Raw genomic sequence first — 26,764 nt, forward strand, 5'->3', positions numbered from 1 at the left:
GATGTCGGGTGATGCCTGGTGTATGTCACTGCTCGCCTGTCGTGTGAGGAGTGCCTCCAGGCCCGTGAGGGACAACGTAGGGTAGGCCCCCTTTTTTTTTCCGTCTGGGCTGGACCTTAGGTTGGAAAAGGGCATCGATCGCCTCGGGAGACGGTAGAGATTGTAGCTGGGACCTTTATGGGTCGAAGTGGGTTTTCGATATTGTGATATTTATGGTTTTTTGATTGTTTGCAGAGGAGCTCGCATGCATAGCGTCTATTCAGGCTGGTGGTCAAGCTCCACCCCCCTATAAATATTAATATTAAAATACACTTAGAATAACGTTAATTATATATATATATATATATATATATATATATAATAAAAATAATCAATAAATCGAAAAAAAAATGAAAAATAAATCAATCAAAATACAGTTTAGAAAGATGTTATAAATACATATATGTATCTATATAGCTATATATAAATACATAAATATTAAAAGTATATATTTATTTATACACACACAAATATATATATATATATATATATATATATATACACACACACACACACAGTATACACACATATATATTTAAATTCTACAAATATATTTATATAATATTTTTGCATAATTAAGTCATTTTATTAATTACAATATGAGGTACCTGCCTGACAACCCAGGAAGAAAGTCCATAGAATTTGGCTTGCAAGCCCTATATCTAACCCTGTAACTTTCCAAGACACCATAAAACCTGTACATGGGAGGTACTGTTTTACTCGAGAGACTTCGCTGGACACAAATATTAGTGTTTCAAATCTTACAATTTTCTGTTTCCAGTGGGTCATGTAATTGGTAATTCCCCAATTCATTTTCTAACAATTCAGGATTGACAGGTACTTTGTTTACTACAAATTTAACTGACCCCTCCCCCTTTTTATTTTGCAGCCTAAAAACCTGAAATCCAACTTTAAAAAAATCCCCAAAATGTCACAGTATAGTAAATAACACAGGCTAACAAACACATTTTACACTTTACATTTTTTTCCTCTCAGGGAACTTCTTTCCCCTCAGGATTTTTACAGAGGATCACAGCCTCTCCATATTAAATCATGTAATGTAATAAAATAATAATAATATTAATAAAAGTGTGAGAGTGTGCCAGGAGGGGGGAGCACTCAGGACATCCTGTGCTGGCTATTGTCACCCTTTGTCACACTGTCTGAGGTGACTTGGAGGAAGTTGGGGGGAGGGCTGATGATTACCGGGTGGTGTCAGCCCTCCCTCATTCAGTAAAGGGGGGGGAGGAATAGACCCTCCCCCCCCCATCCTCCTGTTCACACCCGGCGCTCGAGGGCCACCAGTGACACCGCGCGCGACACCCGCCTGCCATCCCGAGCGCTTCGCGATTTGGGCGGGAAACCGAGCTCGGCACCGAGAGACCGACCGACACAGAGAGACCGACCGACACAGAGAGACCGAGAGAGAGCGAGCTCGGCACTGACAGGAGGCGCGGCCCGGAAGGTGAGGATGTGGTACTCGGGTCTGGGGTGACCGTACAGAGCGCTATACCCGGGGCTGGGCTCCCCCGGTGCCTGGCGGAGAGGGAGGGAGGGAGGGATGGCGGGCGGGGGCTGCGCGAAGTAGTTGTGGTAGTTACTCGGCCGGTGACGGGAAACTTTGTTCGTTTTACTCGATGGGCTTCTCGTGTGCTTTAACGGGTTAACGGACATCGCGGACTTTTTGTAACTTGGCGAAAAAGTTATCGCCAGTGCCATGTCTGCCTGTCTCCGCCACCGGAAGTGATCGGCAAATCAGGGTCTGTCCCCGGGGGCCAGTATCGTGTCATCTGATCTTATATCGCCTTATTAGGGGGATCAGACGTCATCATTATTATTGGTTTAATCTATGTGTATATTTTATTATTATTAATATTATTAATTAATTTAATTTTTTAGTTGTCTTGGTATCAGGCAGGTTGAGGGGATGTTTAAGTAGATCTTTTATATCTCTTGGTATACTATATCTTTAAAGGTACTTTCTTAATCCCCCCAACTCCCAATATATTTTGGTGGATAAAACTAAAGCTGAGAATTATTTTCCAGAATTATGACCCAGTTTGTCACCAGCATCATGGTTTTTTGACTTATTTTGTAAAACGATTTGGTGTAATACAGTCAATTCCTGGTTTAGGGAATAGCTACACCTATATTTATAGTACATGCATGTATCATGGTATGCTATATTGCTATCTAAAGGTACTTTTCATGGACGATGTTCATGTAAATTGCCATTCGGGACCAGTGTTTAGACCAGGGCTGTCCAACCTGCGGCCCCCCAGATGTTGCTGAACTACAACTCCCATCCCATGATTCCCCGGCTATCTGTTTAATTGAAAGAATCATGGGAGTTGTAGCTCAGCAACATCTGGGGGGGGGTCGCAGGTTGGACAGGCCTGGTTTAGACAATCCATGCGAAACATTGGATTGGCTGAAATCGTCATAGAGGCTGGGGCCAAACTTAATCAAGGCATCTCTATGAGTAAAGATTTTAGTGTCTCCATGCAGAACGTGGAGACACTGAATGGCAGTGTTGCTCACTGTGCAGCACTGCCTCAGGAAGCACCTCTAGTAGCCATCTGAGAAGTGGGCATTGGAGGTGTCCCAAAGGGGAAATGTAAAAGGCAGTGTTTACATGAAAATGCCTGCAGGGAATGATTATACTCACCAGAACTACATTAAGCTGTAGTTGTTCTGGTGACTATAGTGTCCCTTTAATGGTTCTCTGCAGGGTCAGCATCAAATACACTGCCTTGTCAGAGAAAACTGCCTATCACCACCTGTAGAGTAACTTCCTGGATGCAGTCCTGCATTGATTGCAGGACAGATATTCAGCGTCTCCACACACGTTGGATGTGTGCCGCAGACAAGTGAGTCTATATGTGTCATTAAGAGAAATGCAGATGTCAGAGCCCAGGTATCAAAATCCAGCTTGACGAAGACATTAAAATGAAATAGAGAAAAAACGGCAAGTAGCAAGGGTGAGAGCATAATGACATAGTTACTGGGACATGAATTAAAGGAGAAATAAACGGTGCCTCTTTACTTTTGGATTACTTGGCCTCCGCTCTATTTCATCCCAGACTTTGCCAAACTGTAATCCTGAGTATGCGTACATTGATAGTAGCGACAGTATGGCTCTTGGGGATAAACTAATTCTCTTCTGTTGGGTCTCTTCCTGGTAAGGCACCACCTGCAGCTTAGTCAAACCTATAAACAATACGTTGAGGAAAACTTTGTGGTAGTGATTGTATGCTTCGTGACACTGCACAGGTCTATGTGCAGATCTGATGGCAGTCTTAAAGGAACATTAGAACTTTAAAAATATATTTTTAAAGTTAAATGTGCTCCTACATGTAGTATTTCTAGTGACTGTCAGACTAACATTGTTGTGCCTCAGAAACAGCAATATTTCACCTGGTTCTGAAAATGGGGTTCGGGATCTATGCACCAAAACGTCTTCATTAAAATAAAGTGGTTTTGGTGCTTAGTGTTCCTTTGCTGAAAGTATAACTTTTAAACCATGGTTTCTGGTTATTTTATTAGAATAGTGTGGATTTTAAGAGAGAAGACAAAAGGGAATTGGGGGCAAACCTGAAACATGTATTAATGACCATAAATCCCTGCCTGAAGTGTGCAATGTTCCCTAGGATGGTTTCATAGTCAGTGGTCATAGACTTTACTTTATGTAAAGTCCAAAAACATATTTTTGGTTTGATGTGTAAACTTTTGAATTGAAACTGCTTTTCCATTTCCTATTATGAGTTTTGTAACCACTTCACATTTAAATACAATTATATTAAAAAGAAGAAAAAAAAACCTCATTATCCTGATGCTTGTTTCCTGCAGTCATGCTACTTCCCTTTTTGTATCCTGCATACTATAGGTTGTCTGCTTCATATGAGTATTTGAGACCTTATTTTTGCATTCAGCGAGCCATGGTATAAAACAGATTACCCTAGTTTGTTGCCTCCATTCGTAACTTTTTCTGAATTCCCTACTGATTTCTTCCCTCACTCCCCCCGTATAAACCTCACAGTAAAGTTAGTAGTACTATTTCAGCCTTTCTGTGTAGTTAGTTTTACATTGTTTACTTTAAGTATATATCATTTTTATTACTGAAAAGTAGAGCAAGTAAACCATAACTATATATTTAGATCTTAGCTTGAAATCTTCTCCTCATGTCAGCTGATTAATAAATGTATCATACAGTTTATTTCTTTGACCATAACCAGTAAGTAAGCTAAATACAATTGCAATGACCAAATGCCTGGCTCAGCCTTAGGGATGCCGTGTGGCACATTAATATAAATTCTTCAGTTCCTGGTTCTGAAGTGACAGGTTTTCCTTTCAGTTTTGCACCAACAAATTACGACTTAAGCGAACTGTGTAAATCAGACTGATTTCTTGTCGTAAATCCTGAGAAAAGCAATTTGATATTGCCAACTAGTCTTTCTTTATATAATTAGATAGTGTTGGTATCGACATGTCCTTTAGTATGTTTGTAATGCACCTTTTCCGTGAAAGTATATTGAAAAAACAAGACAAATGATTAGAGGATAGTATGGTACCACCTGTGACACTATAACTAAGAAACAGCGTCCAGGTGGGGCCAACTATCCTTGGGCCTTGGGACTCCAGGGGTCTCTCAGGGCTTAACCCTATAGTAAACTAGAACGAAAAAGTACAAACAAATATACATGGAATCCCGACACAAAAGGTGTCGAGAATTCACTGTATCACCTGGAAATGAAAGTAGTTGTTGTTATGGTATCTATATAGTATAAAGATATTTGCAGCTAGGTATATATAGTGAAAGTGAGATCTGGGGAAAAAATAATAATAAAAGAAAATAAATAATAATAATCACCTAATAAGGTATGCTCCTATGTTACAGCTATATAACAAATCAAAGTCGCTTATCTACGTAGAGTACAAATGTGAATAAAATGAGCTTTTTTTAGATTTGGCTCTCAGTGTATATATACACCTAGCTGTATATATTTGTACTATATATATACCATAACAACAACTACTTTAATTTCCAGGTGATACTGTGAATTCTCAACACCTTTTGTGCTGGGATTCCATGTATCTATTTGTTTGTACTTTTTTGTTCTATTGAAAAAACATGCTAGGTTTTGCAACTTGACATTTGTTGTATATTTGAAAACCCTTGCCTTTTTATATGTATTTAGTGTTTCTCTGTTTTTATATAAACTCAAGCTGGTAAATTACTCTGTGTTACTCCACTAGGTGGAGAGTTAGATCAGTATAGCTTTGTATATAAAGGGGATTTTTTTTTCCTTTCCTTTTTTCTTGTATAGTGGTCAAGTGACTGCATATATATATATATATATATATATATATTTTTATTTCTTTGTACTTTCCAAAGATTTGCAGTTTCAAGGCTGTGAACGAAAATTCCCCTTAAGAAAATGGTAAATTCCTGTAGAGACACAAGTAAAACATTGTTTGTTGAAGCAGAAATTGTGATGAATGTTTGTTCCAATAATAAGAAATTGGGCGTTTAGTCATATGCAAATAATAATGGGAATATTTTAAAACCCACCCCCCTAAAAATAAAATAAAAAAAATTACTAATTTTATTTATAATAAAAGCGGCACTTTCTGGGGACCAAATTGTGCACCCAGAGGGGCTGGGGGCATATTTACGCATAGTTCCTATAAAATGTAAAATCTGTGAAAGTGACCGGTATACTCTAAATTGTATATTAAAGCCTTATGATGAACCCTCCATTAACACAATATTTGTGTCTGTATATATGCTTGATAACTTATTAAGACTAAACTTAACCCTTCATGTAAAATGAAGGGTAACACCCTAAGTGCAGTGTCCGTGATCCAGGAGCTGTCTGGCAAAAAATGGCTAACATATAAAAATAGTGATCTATTGGTAATGTGGAAATAAAAGTAATAAATATGAAAAAAGTGATAAAAATTCTTTAAAGAGAACGCTATCTCTATAAATAGACAGTGAGAAACTAAGAGTGCAACCAATGTGTATGGTGTGTATACCTTTAAAAACTGCTATAGGCAACTCAGCCTGCAATCAGCCCACACCTTGATATACCTATACTATATTTTCTCACGACAAATACAGTTCGCCTAATCATTCATCACTGTGCTACGCTATAAAAAGTGCAACACACCCATAATCTTATACAGGACTAGTTGTGTGGAGCGCACAATTAGCCTGGCAGGATATACTAGAGGGATCATATATTGTGCAAACCCCAAAGAAGCAAAGTGTTACTATACCCTACCCATGTATGTTTAGTGTACTTACCACTTTATGTTTGACTAGCTTATGACATAGCGTGAAAACCTACTATCCAGAAAGTTACAAGCGATGTTGTTTCGTGTTATATATTGAAATGCTTAAGCAATGAAAACCTATACTGTTCACTGCCTTATTTACTTAAAAAATGTGCTAGATCCTCTGTCTACCCTATGTTTAAACTGTTTACCACGCGCTAGAGGACTGCCTTTGGGGTACCTCACAAGCGACTGTTACAATCGTATGCACACCTAAAATAAAGAATAAAAAAAAAAAAAAACTGCTATAGGCAGAATATATAGAATAAACACCAAGTTATATACTTTTAGTGAAAAGATATAAACCTTGTAAGGCAAAAGAAACAGTATTGCAAAAACTGATTCCTGCAGTGCAATATAATTGTTATATCGCTTTAAAAAGCCACTAGAACAATAATTGAAATAATAAAAACTGGGTGAAGATAAAAAACAGTTTATTCACAATTTAAAAATATATATATAGATAAAAAATGTCAGGAACGAAATCCAAAATGGTTACCAGCACAGTGGATGTGAGTGATAGGAGTCAGCCTCAAGGACCGGTTCGGATGGCTGCGGATGGTGTAAACACTTTCCTCTTTCCGGCTGCCGGTAAAGACGGCGTGCGTCTCAGACCTCGCTCTGAGAGGTGAATATTGCAGACCTCCCGGTCCGGGACTATAGAGGCTTCGTAGTCAAGTTGTTACTCCACTGGCTGGAACATAGGTGGAATCTATAACCTGCTTGTTTAGTCTGACGCGTTTCGTGGGAGTCAGCCCCACTTCTTCAGAGACGGAATACTGTATCGTGTTCGAGTGGCAGTTTAAATACACTTTCAATTGATGGTAAATAAACATACAATTACATACGTTTGAATGGTTATTAAATAATAAAATGATACATCTTCAATAAACAAAGTAATAACGGTAGTAACAATACAGAAATAACCTTCGGTTTAACATAGCAGCAATTTGATATAGCGGACATTAAGTCAAAGTGACATAGTGATTCTTCTATAATTCATTTGGTGAGTGAAATTTGTACAGTAATAAATTAGTTAATTGATATTCATTGAGCACAAGTAGAAGTATAAAGCAGCAGGATTCTATAGTGAGACTTAGAATGGAAAATAAGTGATGAAAATAGATGATGAAAATAGGAGTAAAAATGAATTTAGAAGGAAATCAAATAAAGATAAAAACAAATGATAAAAGAACGGAATAAAACCGAATTGAAGAGAGTTAAAATGAGTAATATTGAATAGTAGTACGAGTAAATACATCGTTCTAATATATAAGATATAGGATGTGAAAAATAAAATAAAGTATGATATGAAGATAAAGTCGGAATAGAAATCAAATTGGAAGTCCCAATTTGGTTGATATACTGGATTTTGAATAACCATCTGGCAGTCCGAGCAATCTCAAAGAGTAAATGAATAAGTGAATAAATGAATGGATAAATAGACCAGTCATCTGATGTTGTAATATGTGCTACAATTATTCCAAAATAACAGAACTAATGTATAACTGTAGGTGATTGAAGATACTTCACGTATTAATTAAAAGCTAGTCACACTATAAATGTAAACTGTATCTGATGGTATAACATAACATAGGATCGTCCAGCATTTGTAAGATGTCTTTAGATACAACAATCATAAATAGAAGGAAATAATAAATAAATAATATATATATATATATATATATATATATATATATATATATATATAAAAATTGTATGAGGATGATTTCTATGTTCATGATGGTAGATGGACTCTAAAATATAAAAAATAGACATGTTATTGCATTCCTATTGAAAACATATGCAGAATATAATAAGAGCGATAATAGAATACGTATGAGACTAGTAGTTTAGTAGTTCGATAATAAATATCCAGATCCAATGAAAAAAAAAAAAAAAAAATATATATATATATATATATATATATATATATATATGTGTGTGTGTGTGTTGAATTTCACTGTGGAATGATCTATAAAAAAGCATTGAGCTCAAAGTCCACATTGAGTCCTTTAGGAACAAGAGTCTCTAAGTGGAAAATCCAACGTGCTTCTGTTTGGTCCAGATTTTTTTCCATATCTCCTCCTCTCCAGTGTACATTCACTTTTTCAATAGGTAAAAATCTCAATCCCGTAGGATCACCTCCATGGAATTCTTGAAAATGCTTGGAGAGGTTGTGTGTCTGCAGTCCTTTTTCAATGTTTCGGATATGTTCTGCGATCCTGGTTTTCACAGATCTTAGTCCGCCCCACATATTGTTTGGGGCAGGGGCATGTGATCAGGTAAATAACTCCTACTGTGTTGCAATTCATATTAGTTTTAAGATTATATTCTTTCTTGTTGGTTGAGGATGAGAATTTAGTGATCTCTGTTTCCAAAGAGGGATTGTTTCTACATGCCCTACATTTAGAACATCTTCTGAAACCTTTAAAGGGTCCTTGATCTTGGAGGTTTGTTGAAGTTTTAATGGTTGGAGCCAGCATGAGCTGTAAGTTGGGCGCCTTGGTAAAGATGATTTCAGGTTTATTCCCAAGACATGTGGAGAGTGCGGGATCGTTTCTAAGGATTCCCCAATGTTTCTTGAAGATCTTTTCTATCGTCTGAGATTGATGACTGAATTTAGTAATGAAAGCAGGTGTCTGGTTAAACCTATCCAGGGTCTTGATACTATTTCGTAGGGTCTCTTCTCTTGGAATGGCTAGGGCTTTCTTCTTGGCTTCTGTTGGTAATGTTGTAGGATAGCCTTTCTCCCTGAATCTCTGGCAAACAGACACCCTACAGACACCCTCTGGCAAACAGACACCAAAGTCCCAGAGTACCTACCTTGCCAATACTTCTCAATGAGCTGCATTGTGACGTTTTGTGATTGGACAGTCAAATAAATTCTGGGGTGAATTAGAACGGGTGGGCTTGCAAAGGCTTCAGATAAGACTTTCAGCTTTTGCAAGCTATGTTTACGTATACATCCAATGAAAACATGTTTTTTATTTATTGGGGTTATGCAGTGGAGTGTGACTTTAAACCCTGACCTACTGGCAGAGAAGAAACTGCCCACTGCACACATTCATTAGAAACTTACATGAAATTGCCTATGTATAGTGCTGAGAATAGTATTGCACCCATGTGTGTAATAGTCCTGTGCCAAACCCTCTGGAGTAAGACACTGTTTAAAAGAAACGGTTTGAGTTGTGTAAGTTATGGTTTTAACTGTAATGGTACTCCTAAATAGGGACTACTTTGTATAAGACCTTATCTGTGGCAAAATAGTGCAATGGGCAAAACTTTTGCTGCTACATCTAACCATTTCCCATCACCTTTCAGCTGCGATAGCTAGTGGGACAGATATCAATGCGCAATGCAAGACGGTCTATGGAAGACTAATTTGAAGTGGTCATGGTACTTGGAGTCTGTAGAGCAGTGCTTCGCTATGAAACACTGTGCGTACAGAGTTTAACCTAACTCCATAACTGGCTGCGTCATTGAGGGGTCATTAGCCAGCCCGAACAATAGTTTTGGGTGGCTTATGTAAATTTTGTGCAAATCTAGTGTTGCCAATCATGGCACGAACCCCCCCCCCCACTCCCCGGCTGTCAGTACCTCCTCTCAGATTACCCTCCCTGACATTTGTTCCCCTTCAGCGGGACGAGTAGGAAGTGATTTCTACAGAGGAGAATTGAGTAGCATCAGAACTGACACAAAAGTAAGTTTCAGCAATTTTATTTCTTTATTTTTGTTTGGGGTAGAGGAACGTCACTTTGACCAAAAACAGTGTTTTTTTATTATTAAAGCTCTGTTTTTTTGGGTTGGTAACCTTTTCAACAATTTAATGCAAATTCTTTTAGAAATAGTTTTCACAATGCATTGTCACAAATGTATGGCATTTTTACCTTCAAGAATCAGATGATTTTGCCTATGCATGACAGTTGGACAGGTCATTTAAAGTGGACATTACAACTTTCCATGCCCACTTCTTCTGCCGTATAAGTAGGAGGTTGGAAAATTCCTCCCCGACAAAGGGGTATTTACCATTGTTCAGATAAACATTCCCTGGATCTTATATTTTTTTTTTTTTTTTTTTTTTTTTTTTAATTCTTTATTTTTGCAGTGCAGATAATTATTACAAACTGGCTCTAGGTACCCCAACGGCATTCCTGGAGCTGCTTGGCATAGATAACATGTAGGGTTTGCTAGGCAGTGCACATTTTTTTTTAAGGTATATTAGATACAGGCTAGTGTTACATGCAGGTATTATTATGTACTATTTGCTGTGTACAGGCTTTAGATGAAGAGAAAAAAAAAAAAAAAACATCACCCACTATGCCCCCCAGCTACATATGACTGAATTTAGGTTGATGCTGTGTGGTAGGTGAGATTTCAAGATTACCACGATTTAGACAAGATTACCATGAGCCAAGATCAGAAAGTTCGTTTTCAGAGAGTCTCTTCGTGACCGTGCAGCCCATGCCCTCCTTGCGACTCCCGCGGGGTTGATTTACAGGTGCTGCACGGCAGTCCGGGAGTGATTTGCGGCAACCGGCTTGCTTGACCTGGACCCCGGTGTGTTCGGAGATAGGTGTGTCTCGGAGTGCGGGCTGTTGGATCCTGCTGTTAGGTGAACGCTGGCTTGCTGTGCCCCTTTCTCTGCCGCCGGTTCCTGGCCCTCCTTCCTCATGGAGCCGAGAGCTTGTGTTGAGCTTCCTGAGGTAGGAATTTCGTTATGGTGCTAGGGTGTGTGTTTGCCGCTATTCTTTGTGGGATTTAGCTCGGTTGGTGCTTCTGGTCTGCGGAGGTTGCGGTGAATGTGGCGTTCATGCTCTCAGTTCTATGTGCCGTGTCACGCAGCCGCCGCCGCCATCTCAGGGTCGGCACTTGGGCTGCAGATCAGTTTGGCATCGGACAAAGTTGGGTGATCTTTCCTTTGTACCGCTTGTTCGCGCTCGGTCGCGCACATGGTTGGTGCGCGGCGGCCATCTTGAGGACCCCTGCTCTGCAAGCTCTCTTCGGTGGGGTGGTTGTTTAGGCCCCGTCAGTATAGCCATAGCGGCCAATGGAGACCGGGATAACCCCCCCGGTCCGGGGGGGGGGGGAGGCAAGACGCCGGCCGGAGACCCGGAAGAGCGGCCGTCTCTGCCCGGCTCAAGCTCCAGCGAGCTTCGGGCCTCGTCGGGTTACTTCGGGCGCCAGTCAGGGTCATGAAAGGTATCCCCGTGTGCCCCATCAGTTGGGGGTCCCAGTGGGCACCAGTGTGGACCTGTGGTTGCCTTTGGCTCCTAGTTGGCTCCGATTCTTCAGGCCCTGAAGCGGGAGCTCAGACAGAGCACGTCTGATCCCGCCGGCGGTCAGACCCCGCCCCCCTGGATCTTATTTTAACTATATGAAGTAATATGGGGGTTCCCACAAAGATTCCCTTTGTGTTAGTTTTTTACATTTTGTGTAAGTCCTGTTTCTTTTTTGCTTTGTTTAATTTTCTGTCTATTACGGCACTGGTGAGTTCACAATTTGCTCTGAAGGTAATATAACACTTTGCAAAACTTTTAAAAGGCCAGTCTAAGTACAATAACCACTTGCTACTAAATGGTGTTAATAGACCATGGGGGTTGTCTCCCTGTTCTTTGTCAAGATGCTTGACCAAAACATGCGTTCCCCAATATTTCTGTGGCCTGGCTTTCATGTGTTGGAATTGCTAATGCAAAAGTCCCACCATTTCATCCATATTTTGGATTACGTTGATTATGAGATGGACTATATTGCCACCATTTTAACCCTGTACCTCCAGAGCTGTCAGTTGGGCAGAAGAGTTCTGAATTGTGTGTGTTAATTAGGTTTGTCAAAGATGTGCATGTGGTGTGTTCACACTGCATGCACAAATTGGACTACACAATCTTTTGTAGCAGAAGGGCTGCCAAGCCATGGACCACAGCTCTTGCTGGCAGCTGCTGATAGCCCAGTTTAACCCCTTAAGGACACATGACATGTGACCTGTCATGATTCCCTTTTATTCCAGAAGTTTGGTCCTCAAGGGGTTAAAGGACCACTATAGTGCCTGGAAAACACTTGTTTTCCTTGCTCTATAGGGTCTCTAGGTCCCCCCCACCCTTAGGGTCCCCCTCCCACCGGGCTCTAGGGTGAGGAAGGGGTTAAACACTCACCTTTTCTCCACCGCCGGGCTCCCTCGGCGGTGGGGACTCTCCGCCTCCTTTCCTGTCATCGGCTGAATGCGCATGCGCGGCAAGAGCCGCGCGCGCATTCAGCCAGTCCATAGGAAAGCATTATCAATGCTTTCCTATGGACACTGGCGTCTTCTCAGTGTGAAAATCACAGTGAGAAGCGCCTCTAGCGGCTGTCAATGAGACAGCCACTAGAGGCTGGATTAACCCTAAAGTAAACATAGCAGTCTCTCTGAAACTGCTATGTTTACAGCAGAAAGGGTTAATCCTAGAGGGACCTGGCACCCAGACCACTTCATTAAGCTGAAGTGGTCTGGGTGCCTATAGTGGTCCTTTATTTAGCCTGATTGTTTCTCTTCTTGGTTTGAGAGGATTCTTCCTTGTAAATCCAGAAAATAAATCTATTAATATAATATATAACATAATAGAAAAATGTGAAGGGAAGAGTTGTGCCTTGCATTTAAGTTGGAAAAATAACAAAAATGTCTTACTGTCGGAGAAATAGAATATTTTCAAAAATAACTTTAAACATTGTGATGGAGGGGTGGGGTAAATTGCTTAATAGCCTGATGCAGAACACATTTTCTAGTAAAATAAGTCATCTTTGTAACAGCTGAAAGGAAATCTTTATCATGCTTCAGGATGTGGTTAATGTTATGTTTAATGTAACTAAAAGCTTCAGTGATGGGTATGTATTTGTTAAGATAATTATTTTTAAGATTCACTACAGCAGTATGTTTACTATCCGTTTGCATTTTTCTTGTGCGTTTGTTTAAATTCTTTGCGGATTACACAAAAGTTTAGTTTTGTGTTGGCTATTAACAAGTTTAATAATATTTACAAATCTTTAGCGATCTCAACCTAGCTTCCAGTGAAGTCTTGCTATGGGCATTCAGTCGTCAAATTTTCACTTCTTGGTTTGTTTGTTTTAGTTTGAGATATATGGAAGTTTCTTTATATCTTATTTAGTGTTCCTTTTAACCTTGAAGGGACACTAGAGGCTCCCAGACTATATTATCCCATTGATGTGGTCTGGCTGCTGTGTCCCTGTTCCTTTAGCTCTGCAATGCAAAACATTGCAGTTTTAGAGAAACTGCAGTGTTTTCAATTGCGGGGTTAAGACTGCCAGGGTCAACTGCTACTAGAGGCCCTTCTGGAAACTCTTGTTTCACAGAGTTTAACTCCGTAAAATGATGCTGGACGCACTCAAGCTATGTATGAGGATGTCCAGCACCTTGCAAAGCCCCATAGGAAAGCATCAAGTTGAGGCTTTCCTAGAGTGAAGTACTAATGTGTAGTGCAAGCAATAGCCTCCCCCCATTGGCTGATTTTGGAGGAGGAAAACCTGACCCAGTTCTTGGACCTTTGTGCTGGAATCAGGTAAGTGTATAAAGGGCTGTTTAACCCTTTCGAGAGGGGGGGGGAGGGGGGTGGAGGCAAAGGGACATTGTATTGTTTAGACAATAGTGTTCCTTTAACAAACACTTATTAAATGCAAGTAAGTGAATGTAATTAAAGGACCACTAAAGTCACCCAGTCTACTTCATCTCAGTGAAGTGGTCTGGGTGCAGTGGTCCTACAGTTTTAACCTATCAATGTAAAACATTGCCGTTTTGCAGAAACCTCATTATTTCTATTAAAATGTTAAACACTCCTTTAGTAGTAGTTGGTATCATGTCAAATATCCTAAAATGTGGCTCATAGAAATGCATTGGATTCAGTGCTTTTCTATTTGAAGCATTTGATTGGATGCGCACACTCCTCTTTGAGGATTATTGGATTGGACCAGCTGCGAGGAAGCAATGCCTACTCAATGAAGTTGTTGGAGGTGGATCGCACAGCAGAGCCAAGGGAGTCTCGATGCTGAAGAATAGTAAGTAAAAAAAAAAAACGTTTTACACAGCAAAAGGAAGTGAAAAACAATTAATGTAACAATTTTGACATTACATAATTATAAATTATCTTGAAATAGGCGTTGCCAGTCATGTTTCAGTGTTTGCAGATGACACGAAACTCTGTGAAGTAATACAATGTGAGCAGCATATTGCTTTGCTGCAGAGGCATTATGGTAGATTGGGGGACTGGACAATCAAATGGCAGATTACATTTAATGTAGAGAAATGCAAAGTTATGCACTTCGGGGTCAAGCATGCACAAGCAACTTACACCCTAAATGGTAGTGGATTAAGGTTAACAGCACAAGATACGTATTTGGGAATTGTTATAGATAACAAACTGTGTAATCTCCATCGACAGTTGCTAAGGCCAGTAAGGTATGATCATGTATTAATAGGGGCATGAATTATCGGGATCAAAATATATTTTGCCCATTTATAAGCCACTGGTAAGATCACACCTTGAATATGCTGTGCAATTTTGGGCACCTTTCTAACGAAGGATATTGTGTCACCAGAAAAGGTGCAGAGGCTGGCTACAAAATTAATAAAAGGAATGGAGCATTTTAGTTTTTTAAAAAGGCTAACAAATTTAAATCTCTTTAATGTAGAAAAACGGGGCCTCAGAGGAGATATGATAGCATTATACAAATATATTCAGGGTCAATACAAACCATTGTCTGGAAATCTATTCATAAACAGGGCTATACATAGGACACATGGTCACGCATTTAGACTGCAAGAAAGGAGATTTAGTCTAATGCAAAGGAAAGTGTTTTTTTACAGTAAGAAGTATAAGGATGTGGAATTCTCTGCCTAAAGAGATGGTTTTATCAGTTTGCTCAGATGTTTAAACAGCAATTGGATAAATACTTACAAAAACATAATATTCAGGGAAATTAAGTTTAATTAGTTGAGTAATAGCTTATTAATCAAATGAGCTATCTGACTGCCCTTCTAGGGTCAAGAAGGAATTATTTCCCTAATTTGTTGCAAAGTTGAAAGCGCTTCAAACAGGGCCTTTTTCCTTCTTTTAGATCAACAGCAAAAACAGATGGGGAAAAAGTCTGAACTTGATGGACACATGTCTCTCTTCAGCTATGTAACAACGTACTATTTGTGAACAACTGTCCTGTTTTACATTGACAATACAAATCAAATTTCATAAAATGTAGTAAGTTTTTTATTTTTTTTTTTATTTTTTTAAGTGAAAATTAGTTACTTTGTTTCTAACATCCTGAACTTTATGGAGCCTGGTTTGCTTTGAAATCAACTATTCCCAATAAAAAGCTATTTAATGGCACAGTACTCTGTACACCATTCTCCCACAGCTTGTTTGAGAGGAGGAGAGAGGCTGTCCATTCCCTGGCTTACTTCCAAGGAAAAAAGAAGAAACTTGGCAGTAATGGCAGAGTTTTTATTTTAAACTAGGACAAGTCATACAAAAATAGAATCATTGATTATGGCTAACAGTTTAAAACACTGTGGAAATATCTGGCTTGCTAAAAATATTACAGATATAGGAAAGTCTGGAGCAACTAATGTTCACTTGTTATTCCTGTATTGATTCTAGTGTTGGTATCAATATCATGATGCAGTACATAATTGTATATTGTAACGCATATTTCTGATTGTATATAGTATGTTTTTAATGCACATACCCCAAAGTCGTCTTCCCTAATTCAACATAGCTCATGATCTTTGAACAGCTTGGTTTAATGATATCATGTCACTGTTGTCCTCCTCAGTAAGCAAAAGTGCAGCGCGTTCTCATTTCAGAACACTACACATTGCTGCACTTTGAGTTAGTGATTATGATGAATAATCAAGTATCGGGATGTTATATCTAGTCTTCAAGATATAAGCAGGGCTCAACATTTGCCAGTGGCGAGTGACAATGTAGCCCTGGGATGTAGAGATTCACCCCTGGCTGATAGCAGAGGTAGTACTAGAAGTTGCAAGCTACAGTATAAGGATTTTTAACCCGCTCTAAGTCAAACAAGTGCTTAGATATAGCCAAATTACATTCAATTGACAAAATCTGTTAGTTTTATCCAACAAATTGCAGTATAATTATTTTTTGACTATTCACAAAGTAGATTTAGTTATATGAAATGTATTTGCCATGGGGATACCATTTGAGTAGCTGTTTAAAATCAGCCAAACCTCTGAATTGCAACCAAATGGCAAACTTATTTGTTTATTTTGTTTAAAGGGACACTATAGTCACCAGAACAACTACAGCTTTATGTAGTTGTTCTGGTGATTATAGTCAGTCCCTGCGGGGGGGAAGGGGGGGTGGGACCTGACCACCGAACTAGCGGGACGCAGGCTGAAAGAGCTCATCGGCCTGACTTAACTATTAAGCTTAAAAATCAAAGATTTCTCTTCCATTTTGCAAATCCTGCCTATGTACAGAAGGGAGAGCTAATCCTGCTGTTGGTGGGCTGCTTTTGGATGCCTATGATGATCTTAGACAGAGGTCTAATACACGGCCTGCTACTTTCCCCAACCCCATCTGGGATTTGCACAAAATGTGGCGAGTGCTTGATTCCCGCCTCTCCCTCCCCCCTAGACCGGTGGGGTTATCCAAGTCCCAACTGGATTGAACTAGCCTGCTTTACCATGGAAGACCGATGGCAGCCCTACACCATGAGCCAGAGGTTGGTTACCAAAAAAGGCAGCATAAATGGAAGCATGAGCCACGCAGCCCTATTCAGACATAGACTGACTGCCCCCCCTGCACATATTCCATAACCCTCATCTTGGGCCCTGAGCTGTGACTCTTCTACTCATCTTCCCAGAGATCACATGCTTGATTTACATTTGTTTGGCTTGTTTAGTTTTATTTTAATCTCATATTGTCCCTGGCCAACCCAACAGTCTGGCAACACCAAGATGCTGGTCCCTTATTCTACCACCCATTGGCAATTAGTCTCATGTGTTTGAGGATGCAGCAATGTGCCTTGTCTGTCTGTTTTTGTTTGTTTTTTTCTTTTGAGTTTTCACATTTCTGCTCCTTGCATCATCTACTTTACTAACACTAAAAATTGTGCAGTTTCTCTGAATGCCATATTAACATCTCACAATGTTTATTCAGATCCTTGTACCTGCTGTTGTACTCAAGCTTATTGTTACCATTTGTACAGCTAAAATAAGGAATGTAGGGGCGGAGCCTAACTGCCTAGGGGACCAGACGTGCCTGAATAGGGCTCCCGCGTCTGGGGACATAATCCGGGGTGATCCAGCCCCAAAAAGCGACATTTGCCTACCGCAACCTATACCACGTGACCTGGGAGAGGCTGCTGCACTGGATGGTGCCTTTCCCGACCACATCGCTGCTGAAACGAGGTTTGCGGCCTACACGAGGAAGAGACCTGGGGAGACGGACGCTCTCCGGACTCAGTAACCACGGCTGGACACCTCGGGAAACACCAACTGATAACCAATGAACTCCAATTAAACGACAAATCTCACCTGTTACCTGATAACTGTAACTCCTAAGCGTTCCATATCCAATTCTTGACACACCGGAGACATACCCAGCTTACAAGGACTTCCTAACCGGGACATGAAACCTAACATTAAGACCCGTACACATTTACCACACGCGGATGCTAAGCACGAAGCGGACAAGGTGCGGTCCTAGCTCACACGGCCATTTACAAGTCCCCCACGTTCTGGACTTTCACACCGCTGGGCAACCCATCTTGACTGCCTAAGATGTGATGTTTCTGCACGTCTAGACCGGGACTCAAAAAACTCTTTACTTGTTTCGACTGTGCCTGACTTTTCTCATACTAAAAATGCATATAATACCGCACAATGATGCTTAAACGCATGTCACTCTAACTCTAGTGCCCACCCTGTTAGGTCTTGAGACACAGCGGAAGGTTTAAATGTGCCATTAACTGCATACTTGTATATATGTTTTTCAAATTGCATGCTCGAAGCCTGTGCTACAGCGCAGGGTTGGAACACTGTGGATGTGACGTCTAAAGGTCCCGTAGTCTCTTTACAAATAGGCATACGCATAGCAGCTACCTGGTAGGGTAATTCACACTGTTGTGCATAACGAGAGGTTGACCCACGCCGGAGATTAGGTTTAAGTAACAAACAGACATAGGGAACTCGGTGTTGAGATGTGCCCACTTCCTGTTAAACGTTACCGTACCCAAATATTTATTAATCAGTCTCTCATTTAGCCTGTGTGTAACCTCGTTGGGAACTCTAACTGTAAATATGACTGCCAATTTGCAGCATTTATGCTTGGACTTACTCCGAGCGAATTCCTAGCCTGATTACGAGGAACCATAATGTATGATGTGCATGTTGCTAATATGTAGGTGAGGCCCACTTCACTTAACTCACCCTTACGGGTTTCCTTTACCACTTGTAAGCGGAACATCGTTCAGCTTGGCTATACTTTCAGTTTACTACACAACTTGTTCCATAATCTGATACTTATAATGCAAAAATGTGCAATGTTTCTTAATGTCATACCTGTGTTATGTTATGTTTATATACCTGCTTACACCAGCTGTTGTGGCAGTGCAGGCATCTTTGTTCTCTCTAAGCACAAATAAAATAAAGAAATGTAAAAAATAAAATAGTGCTTGCAGGCTTTTTAATATTTTCTTACTTCATTTTGTGTTATATATACATATAGAATACCAAAACAGATCCATATTTCTTCCTCCTTTAAAAATGGTATAGAATATATATGGGTGCACTTAAACAGGGTGTCATTACGGTAGAAATGAGCTCAAGAAGGTCATTGATTCAATGCATTCCTATAAGAAAGCTTAAATCCGCACATAGCCCTCACTGTGCATGCGCATTAGGTGCCATCACGGTGACGTTGCGGGAGGAGAGCCAGCCAGCGCCAAGGAAGCCTCGGCACTGGAAAAAAGGCAAGTAAAAAAGGTTTTTAAACCTTTAATCATTGGGTGATGGTGGGGGACCTATAAAATTAGGGCTTGGGACAATATAGCGTTGCATTAGAAATGCATGAATATGTGATGGTTTTTTAAAGGAGATGGGAAAGAAAGAATTTTGCTTGTATTAAGGATAATACTAAAGGATAGTTATATAATATATACTTTTTTTCTTTTTACAGGTTTAACTCACATGAGATTACTCCACCTTTTGCTGTACTGAAGAATTTGGATTTTTTTGTTGAACGCAATACAGTATAGAAGAGATAAAACAGAAGAAGTGTAAAATCCTCCTCCATCATGTCGAACCCTCTCAAACAAGTGTTCAACAAGGACAGAACCTTCCGCCCAAAGCGGAAGTTTGAGCCAGGGACACAGAGGTTTGAATTACACAAGAAGGCTCAGGCCTCCCTCAATGCTGGGCTGGACTTGAAGGTGGCTGTCCAGCTGCCACATGGAGAGGACCTGAATGATTGGGTGGCAGTCAATGTTGTTGATTTCTTTAACCGCATTAACCTGATATATGGTACCATCAGTGATAGCTGCACTGAGCAAACATGTCCTGTCATGTCAGGTGGCCCAAAATACGAGTATAGGTGGCAAGATGATAACAGGTATCGAAAACCCACTGCACTTTCTGCTCCGAAATATATGAATCTATTGATGGACTGGATAGAAGTTCAGATAAACAATGAAGGGATATTCCCTACCAATGTTGGTGAGTTTTGCTTTTTGAATGCTAATTATACAGACACTATATATGTTATGCTATTTGAAGGACCACTATAGTGCCAGGAAAACAAACTCGTTTTCTTGGCACTACAGTATTAATAGGTCGCCCCCCTCCTGCTCTGCTGAATGGGTTAATCCCTTACCTTTCTCCAGCGCCAGGCTCACTCGGTGCTGGGGACTCTCCTCCTCCTTCGATTGTCATTGGCTGCATGCGTGGCAAGAGCCACGCGCGCATTCAGTCAGTCCATAGGAAACCATTCTCAATGCATTCCTATTGTAAAAACTAACCTCCCTTAAAAACACGTTGTTACTCTGCATTCTTATGCAGTGGACATAGTTCTTTGTAACTGGTTTAGTTTATCAAAATATTTGATACTTAAATTATACATTGTTAATCAAACTTATCTTTGGATTTTTAGCTTATTATTATTTTTGACATTCACAAAGTACGAACATATTCTGCACCAATGTACAATTAGGGGGAGGGGGAAAATGGTACAATATATACAAACCAATACAAAAGGTAAAGAGGGCTCTGCCTGTGAGCTGAGATTTGGGTATTGAAGCTCTTTTATACAAAGTGCTTAATTAGTTAAAATGGGGACCTGAGAACAGAGGTAGCAGGGGGAATATAGAAGTGATTCCCAGAGGAAGTAAAGTTGTAACTACTGGTAAAATGTAAAGGCAATGAGAAGGTAATTGAGTAAGACGTCAAAACAGCTGAAGGAACCTGGGTGGACGATGAGTGCTTCGAGAAACTGAAGAGACTTGCTACTGCCAGGCGTGAATTGAGGCTTAAGGAACAGGGATGGAGATAAGACACAGTTTTAGGAAGGTATTAACAGCCAGGAGGGGCAAAGGATTGAGGGAAAGGGGGTGGGTAGCGCAAACATTGATGTATACCTGTGGTTCCCAGCTGTGTTTACATTGCTTCCTTGTGACACCTCTAGTGACAGTCACTTAGACTGCCAGTAAAGGTGTTTCCTGTGTCAGTGCTGCAGTGTGCAGCACCTACTTTCAGTGCCTCCACACTCTGCATGGAGGCGCTGAACATTCCCCATAGAGATACATTGATTCAATGCATCTCTATGAGGAGATCCTGATTGGTGTAGCGTTTTGCAGCCAGTCCTATGGCAAAACATTGGATTGGCTGAGATCATCAAGCTTGATGATTTCAGCCATAGAGGCAGGGCCAGTCGCGGGGATACCAGCACGGTGTGGGGAGAAAAAAGGTGAGTAAAAACACTATTCCCTTGCGAACGGAAGGGGTCGGGAAATCTAAACACACACCACGACACTGACACACATATATACCATGACACAGACAGACACACACTAACAGACTGACTCACACATTATTGCTTGTATTTATACATTTTGAGTCCAATGGGCGACCGGCCAGGGGATTGTGCAGGCGGGTGGCATGCTGGGGAATCGTTCAGGCGGGCAGCAAGTTGGAGGATTATGGATGCGGGCGGCATGCTGGGTGGGCGGCTCCCCAAGCGTGCAGCTTAATGAGACCGGGGCCAGAATATGATGTAATATTCCAGCCCTGGTCCTACTAGGTAGCGCGCAAGGATGGGGGAGCAGAGCAGAGCAGAGACAGCACAGCTCCCTATTTGCGCCTACTATTCGCACAGCCAGCCATCCGCCCTGCACGACCACCCAGCATGCCACGTGCATCCACAATCCCCCAGTATGCCACCCACCTCAGAGGTAAGGGGCTCTCATATCCCAGACACCAAGGCTAAATTCTTAGGAGCCCTGGCGTCTGGGATCTGTTGAGCCCTGACTTACAATATCTGTCACTTACCTGGGTCTAGTGCAGCACTGTGCCAAAATAAGACTGATGGCCCGTAGCATGCCGGTCCTATTTTTTTTTTAAATTGAGGTGTGTATGTTTCCGTATTCTGTTTGTGTTATTTATACTGCAGTTGCTTTGTATCGTTGTATTTTTGTTTATATATGAGCTGTTATATTGTATATGTTCATGAGTAGTTTGTGGAATCGTGTAAGATACCTATGAATGTCAGCTGTGTATGGAGGCTGCTTGTGGAATTATGAGCGTGGATGAAAATGTCACGTAGTGTGTGTATGTGTGGGGTTGTTTGGGGTATTGCATGTGTGGGGTTGTGTGCATGTATGTGGATTGTTAGTGGTATTCTGTTTTGTGCAGAGTGTGCGTGTGTTTGTCTGTGGGCTGTTTGTATGAGGAAGGGTTATTCTGCATTTCTGTGTATATCTAGCAGTGTGGGTGGCTTCCCTGGGTTACAGTAGGGACCAGGCTGGCCAGGTACAGGTCAAGGACAGGAACTGCAAAAGCAGTTGCGGGCTGCTCTACTCCAGTGTGAATTCCCATACATGCTGCAATGCATAAATTGAGGATTTTCTTTCACCACCTTTTCATATTAGCAGATATCTGAAGTTTCACTGGGACTCCTGATAGACCAGACCCTGTTTGGCTCTGGCAGCCTTGAGTGCCGTGCAAAGACCCCTCGAGTGCCGTGCATGGCACAAGTGCCATAGGTTGCCTACCCCTGGTCTAGCGCCTTCTCTCCTCCCCTGCTGACGTCTGCCAGCAGGGAAGACGTAATGCGCATGCGCTGCAATGATCGCGCTCGCATTAGGATTTCCCCATGGGTAAGCATTATTCATTGCTTTCCTGTGGGGTTTTGGGTGACGGTGGACATCCCCATGCATAGCGTGAGGATATCCAAAAGTCGCCTAAGAGCCCGGAAGTCCCTCTGGTGGCTTTCTGGCAGACAGACACTAGAGGTGGAGTTAACCCTAGCAGGTAATTATTGCAGTTTCTTAAAAACTGCAATGATTACCTGCTCAAGGTTAAGGGACCTGGGACAGTGCACCCAGACCACTTCAATGAGCTGAAGTGGTCTGGGTGCCTATAGTGTCCCTTTAAGACTTGTCACATGTAAGTTAAATGGACCCTATAGTCACCAGAACAACTACAGCTTATTGAATTTGTTCTGGTGAGTAGAATCATTACCTTCAGGCTTTTTGCTGTAAACATTCTTTTCAGAGAAAATGCAGTGTTTACATTACAGCCTAGTGATAACTTCACTGGCCACTCCTCAGATGGCTGTTAGAGATCCTTCCTGGGTCATGGCTGCCTAAAATGCATCCAAACATTCAGTGTCTCCTCCCTCTGCATGCAGACACTGAGCTTTCCTCATAGAGATTCATTGATTTAATTCATCTCTATGAGGAGATGCTGATTGGCCAGGGCTGTGTTTGAATAATGCTGACTCTGCTCCTGATCTGCCTCTTTGTCAGTTTCAGCCAATCCTATGGGGAAGCACTGTGAATGGATCAGGCTACCACTTCTGATGAGGTCAGCAGACAGCTTGTTTTTTTTTGTTTTTTTTTAGGCAAACCGCATGCAGAGTTACAGCTTCTGGCTTGAATACAGTAAGATGTAGGTAGGGGGCTAGATGGTGGTTTTAACACTATGGAGTCAGGAATACATGTTTGTGTTCCTGAACCTATAGTGATCCTTTAAATGCAATCTTTGGAAGTCATGGAGCATAAACAAAATCATAGCTTCCGATTAAGCTATAAGTAGCTTCTGAATATTAGAATAGATTGCTGAAAAATTATGGATTTCTTTAAAATTGAAGAAAAATCTAATCTATATTGCATTTCAATATTTAATATAAATCCACAAAACAGGAGTAAATCTGTGAATAAAGTGGAGGTATTAATTGGCCTAAGGTTTGTGCTTGATATTTTGGTGTAGATGGTAAAATGTATGTAACTGGTGTACAGTTTGCTGTGAAATACTCGCATTTACATCTGATTAATTTTAACAGGTACACCCTTCCCAAAGAACTTCCTGCAAGTAGTAAAAAAGATACTGTCCAGGCTCTTCCGAGTATTTGTCCATGTCTATATTCACCACTTTGACAGGATCATCCACATGGGAGCAGAAGCTCATGTAAACACCTGCTATAAGCATTTTTATTACTTTGTAACAGAATTTAATCTGATGGACACCAAAGAACTTGAGCCGTTGGTGAGTGTGGATTTGTTTTTATTAGTAATCCTTAGTGTAATTAGATATTACATTTGCTTGCAATATGTGGAGTATGGTGGTCTTATATCAGATAATGTTTGATTTTTACTTTTTCCCCATTAGCTTAGCTTCTGTCACCGCAGGTATAAAACTTCTATTGAATGTATGGTCACATCGGGAATCACCTTAAATAGGCCACCTGTATTTAATTTGTTTTAGTTTAGCATACCTAATTTTCTTCATCCCTTTTATATAAGATGCCTCTGACCCATCTGAATTAAAGGGACATGAAGCACCAAAAACTTTACGGCTTTATGTAGTACTTCTGGTGCAAAGATACTGTGCCTGCAGGTCTGTGAAAAGGTATTGTTTACGTATTTCCCTAAGCCTACGTCCACACTGACTGCCACTAGAGGCATTTCCTGATGCAGTCCTGCAATCTTTGCAGGACTGATGTGCAATGTCTTCACGCTCTATCTTAAGGCTGAGCTGCCGACTACTGCAGCATGGCAACTGTCGTGCTTATGTACTAGCCCGCAAATACATATAAATATATATATTATTATTATTATTTTTATTTTTTTTTAAATATCGGGAAAAGTAAACCTAATAAGAATCCGACCGCTCCACTTTAAGCTGGCTTATTTTCAAATAAAAGTATTAAAGCTAAAGCCTGCCTGTTTCCTTCCTTCGAGTCAGTCGTGTCTCTCGCTAATACTACCCTTGTTCTGTATTCTTGTTAACAGAAGGAAATGACAGCGAAGATGTGCCACTAAGATTGGACTTCCTCTTTTACACCACCTTCCCTCTCCCTTACATTGCCTGTGGAGCCTGTCAATCAACTGCTGAACTTTGGAGAAGAGACTTTGCCTTTTCATATGCCTAGATATCTTTCTATGATATATTTTTCAAGTCTATTTTTTTTCCTTACCTGGCACTTAAAGCTGTCATAAATTCAGGAAAAAAGAAATCGAGGAGCTGTACAAAATCTGTTTGTAGATATATTTTTGTATGTTCGTAGCATTCCTTTCTATGATATCGCATGTCTGAAGAAATATGCACTCAAAAGATTCAGTTCAGTTTAGGTTCACGTTTATAGAAAAATACTGTTGCTCTCATTAGCAGCATTTATATGCCAACACTTCACTTATGATATCAATATAATTACATTTAAAAGATGTTTCAATGCAACACCTGTTTATCTTGAAATTGTGCAGACACGATACAGTCAATTCATAGAAAGTTTCCTTTTCCCCCCATTTAAACGGAAACACAATTTGTTTACAAAATATACATTGACATGTTCCTATAGTGTCTAATGTAACCAGATATGTTTTTTTATTGGCTTGGCAGAAGATACCTAGAAATAGCGTATTGAGAGGATAGCTCTCTCAAATCTTCCATTGCTGGATTCAAATCACAAGCCAAAAACGCAGGGAAAATATGATCGATGTTTTTTATCACATGCAGAGATGAATTTGTAATAATTTTTTTTTTTTGCTTTTAAGTGGACTGGTCTTACACAAAATATTTCTAGATAAGGTAATCGCTCTTTGATGTGTGTAAAACGTTCTGTATGTCATGTTGGCTTTCAAGATGCTTGTCGAAGTGGACGCATACCGACATGTACATCTTTCATTGTATGCTGACGATAGCATCCAATTGTACTGAATGTTATGTCTGAAAACCAGAGTTACTCTAGTCAATCAAGACAGGTGGATGTATGTGTATTTGCTGTGGAAACGGTTTTGTTTTGTTTGTCTTTTTCTTGCCATTATAGCAGTGGCATTTGCCAGCCCAGTGTATGGATAAACTTGACAAAGGGAGATTTAAACCATTTTAAATCTGCAGATTCCCTGTGTTACTTGGTTTTGTAGAAGGTAAATACAGTGATTTGTGTGTAAATACACTTATCTGAATAAGCTTTACATATTAAGATAGGATTGCAGATTAACTTTACTACATACCTCCAGCACTTTCCAGTGGAATTTAACCTTTCCAGAGACCTGTACATGAGCCATTAAACTTTCTACAAACGTTGTTGTACTAGCTTGTTAACCAGAATATGAGCCAAATAAAAGTAAAGGCAAAGAACAGTTAATAATATAAAATCTCTGGTGCACAGGTTGTGAATGTTTTTTATCGGTACGTTGCATTGCAGCATAATCTTCACTTTTTAGGTTGATAAAATGATGCCATTGAGTTATTTGGGTGCAATTTATTTTTACATTCTAAAATATGTTGAGCTGTCCCGCTAAAAATAAGCTGATGAATTTCCTCAAGTTGCCCAGTATAGTTAAAGGGTTACTCCAAGCATTATAACTTATACAGCCTGCTCTAGTGATTTTAATGGTAGGAGTACCCTATCCCCACTCCCGGGTAATAGGGCAGGCAGTTTTACAATGGTCACCAGTTGCCGTGTCCTCTCAGCAGCAGACTTACAACATCCAGCTTCTGCAGCGCTGCACATGCTGAATGCTGATCCGACCAGCCCTACATTGGTGGAGAACATCAGTTGACTGCTCACGGCCAATGTATACCTCTCTGTGCATATATTCATGGAATTGGAATTACCGTATTTTTTGCTCCATAAGACGCACCTAGTTTTTAGAGGAGGAAACC

At 40.5% G+C, this 26,764-nt stretch overlaps 1 protein-coding gene across 1 annotated transcript; it reads left to right on the plus strand.

The window, feature by feature from the left end:
- Window positions 1–1,292: 1,292 nt before the first annotated feature.
- MOB3A (MOB kinase activator 3A) lies at window positions 1,293–26,764 on the plus strand. Its single transcript, XM_063455884.1, has 4 exons — window positions 1,293–1,504; window positions 19,563–20,098; window positions 23,940–24,142; window positions 24,889–26,764. Exons 2-4 carry the CDS (start codon window positions 19,681–19,683, stop codon window positions 24,916–24,918), a joined length of 651 nt encoding a protein of 216 aa, XP_063311954.1. The 5' UTR covers window positions 1,293–1,504; window positions 19,563–19,680; the 3' UTR covers window positions 24,919–26,764.

This window comes from Pelobates fuscus, chromosome 5 (assembly GCF_036172605.1).
Source record: "Pelobates fuscus isolate aPelFus1 chromosome 5, aPelFus1.pri, whole genome shotgun sequence".
In the NCBI taxonomy this organism is placed as follows: Eukaryota; Metazoa; Chordata; class Amphibia; order Anura; family Pelobatidae; genus Pelobates; species Pelobates fuscus.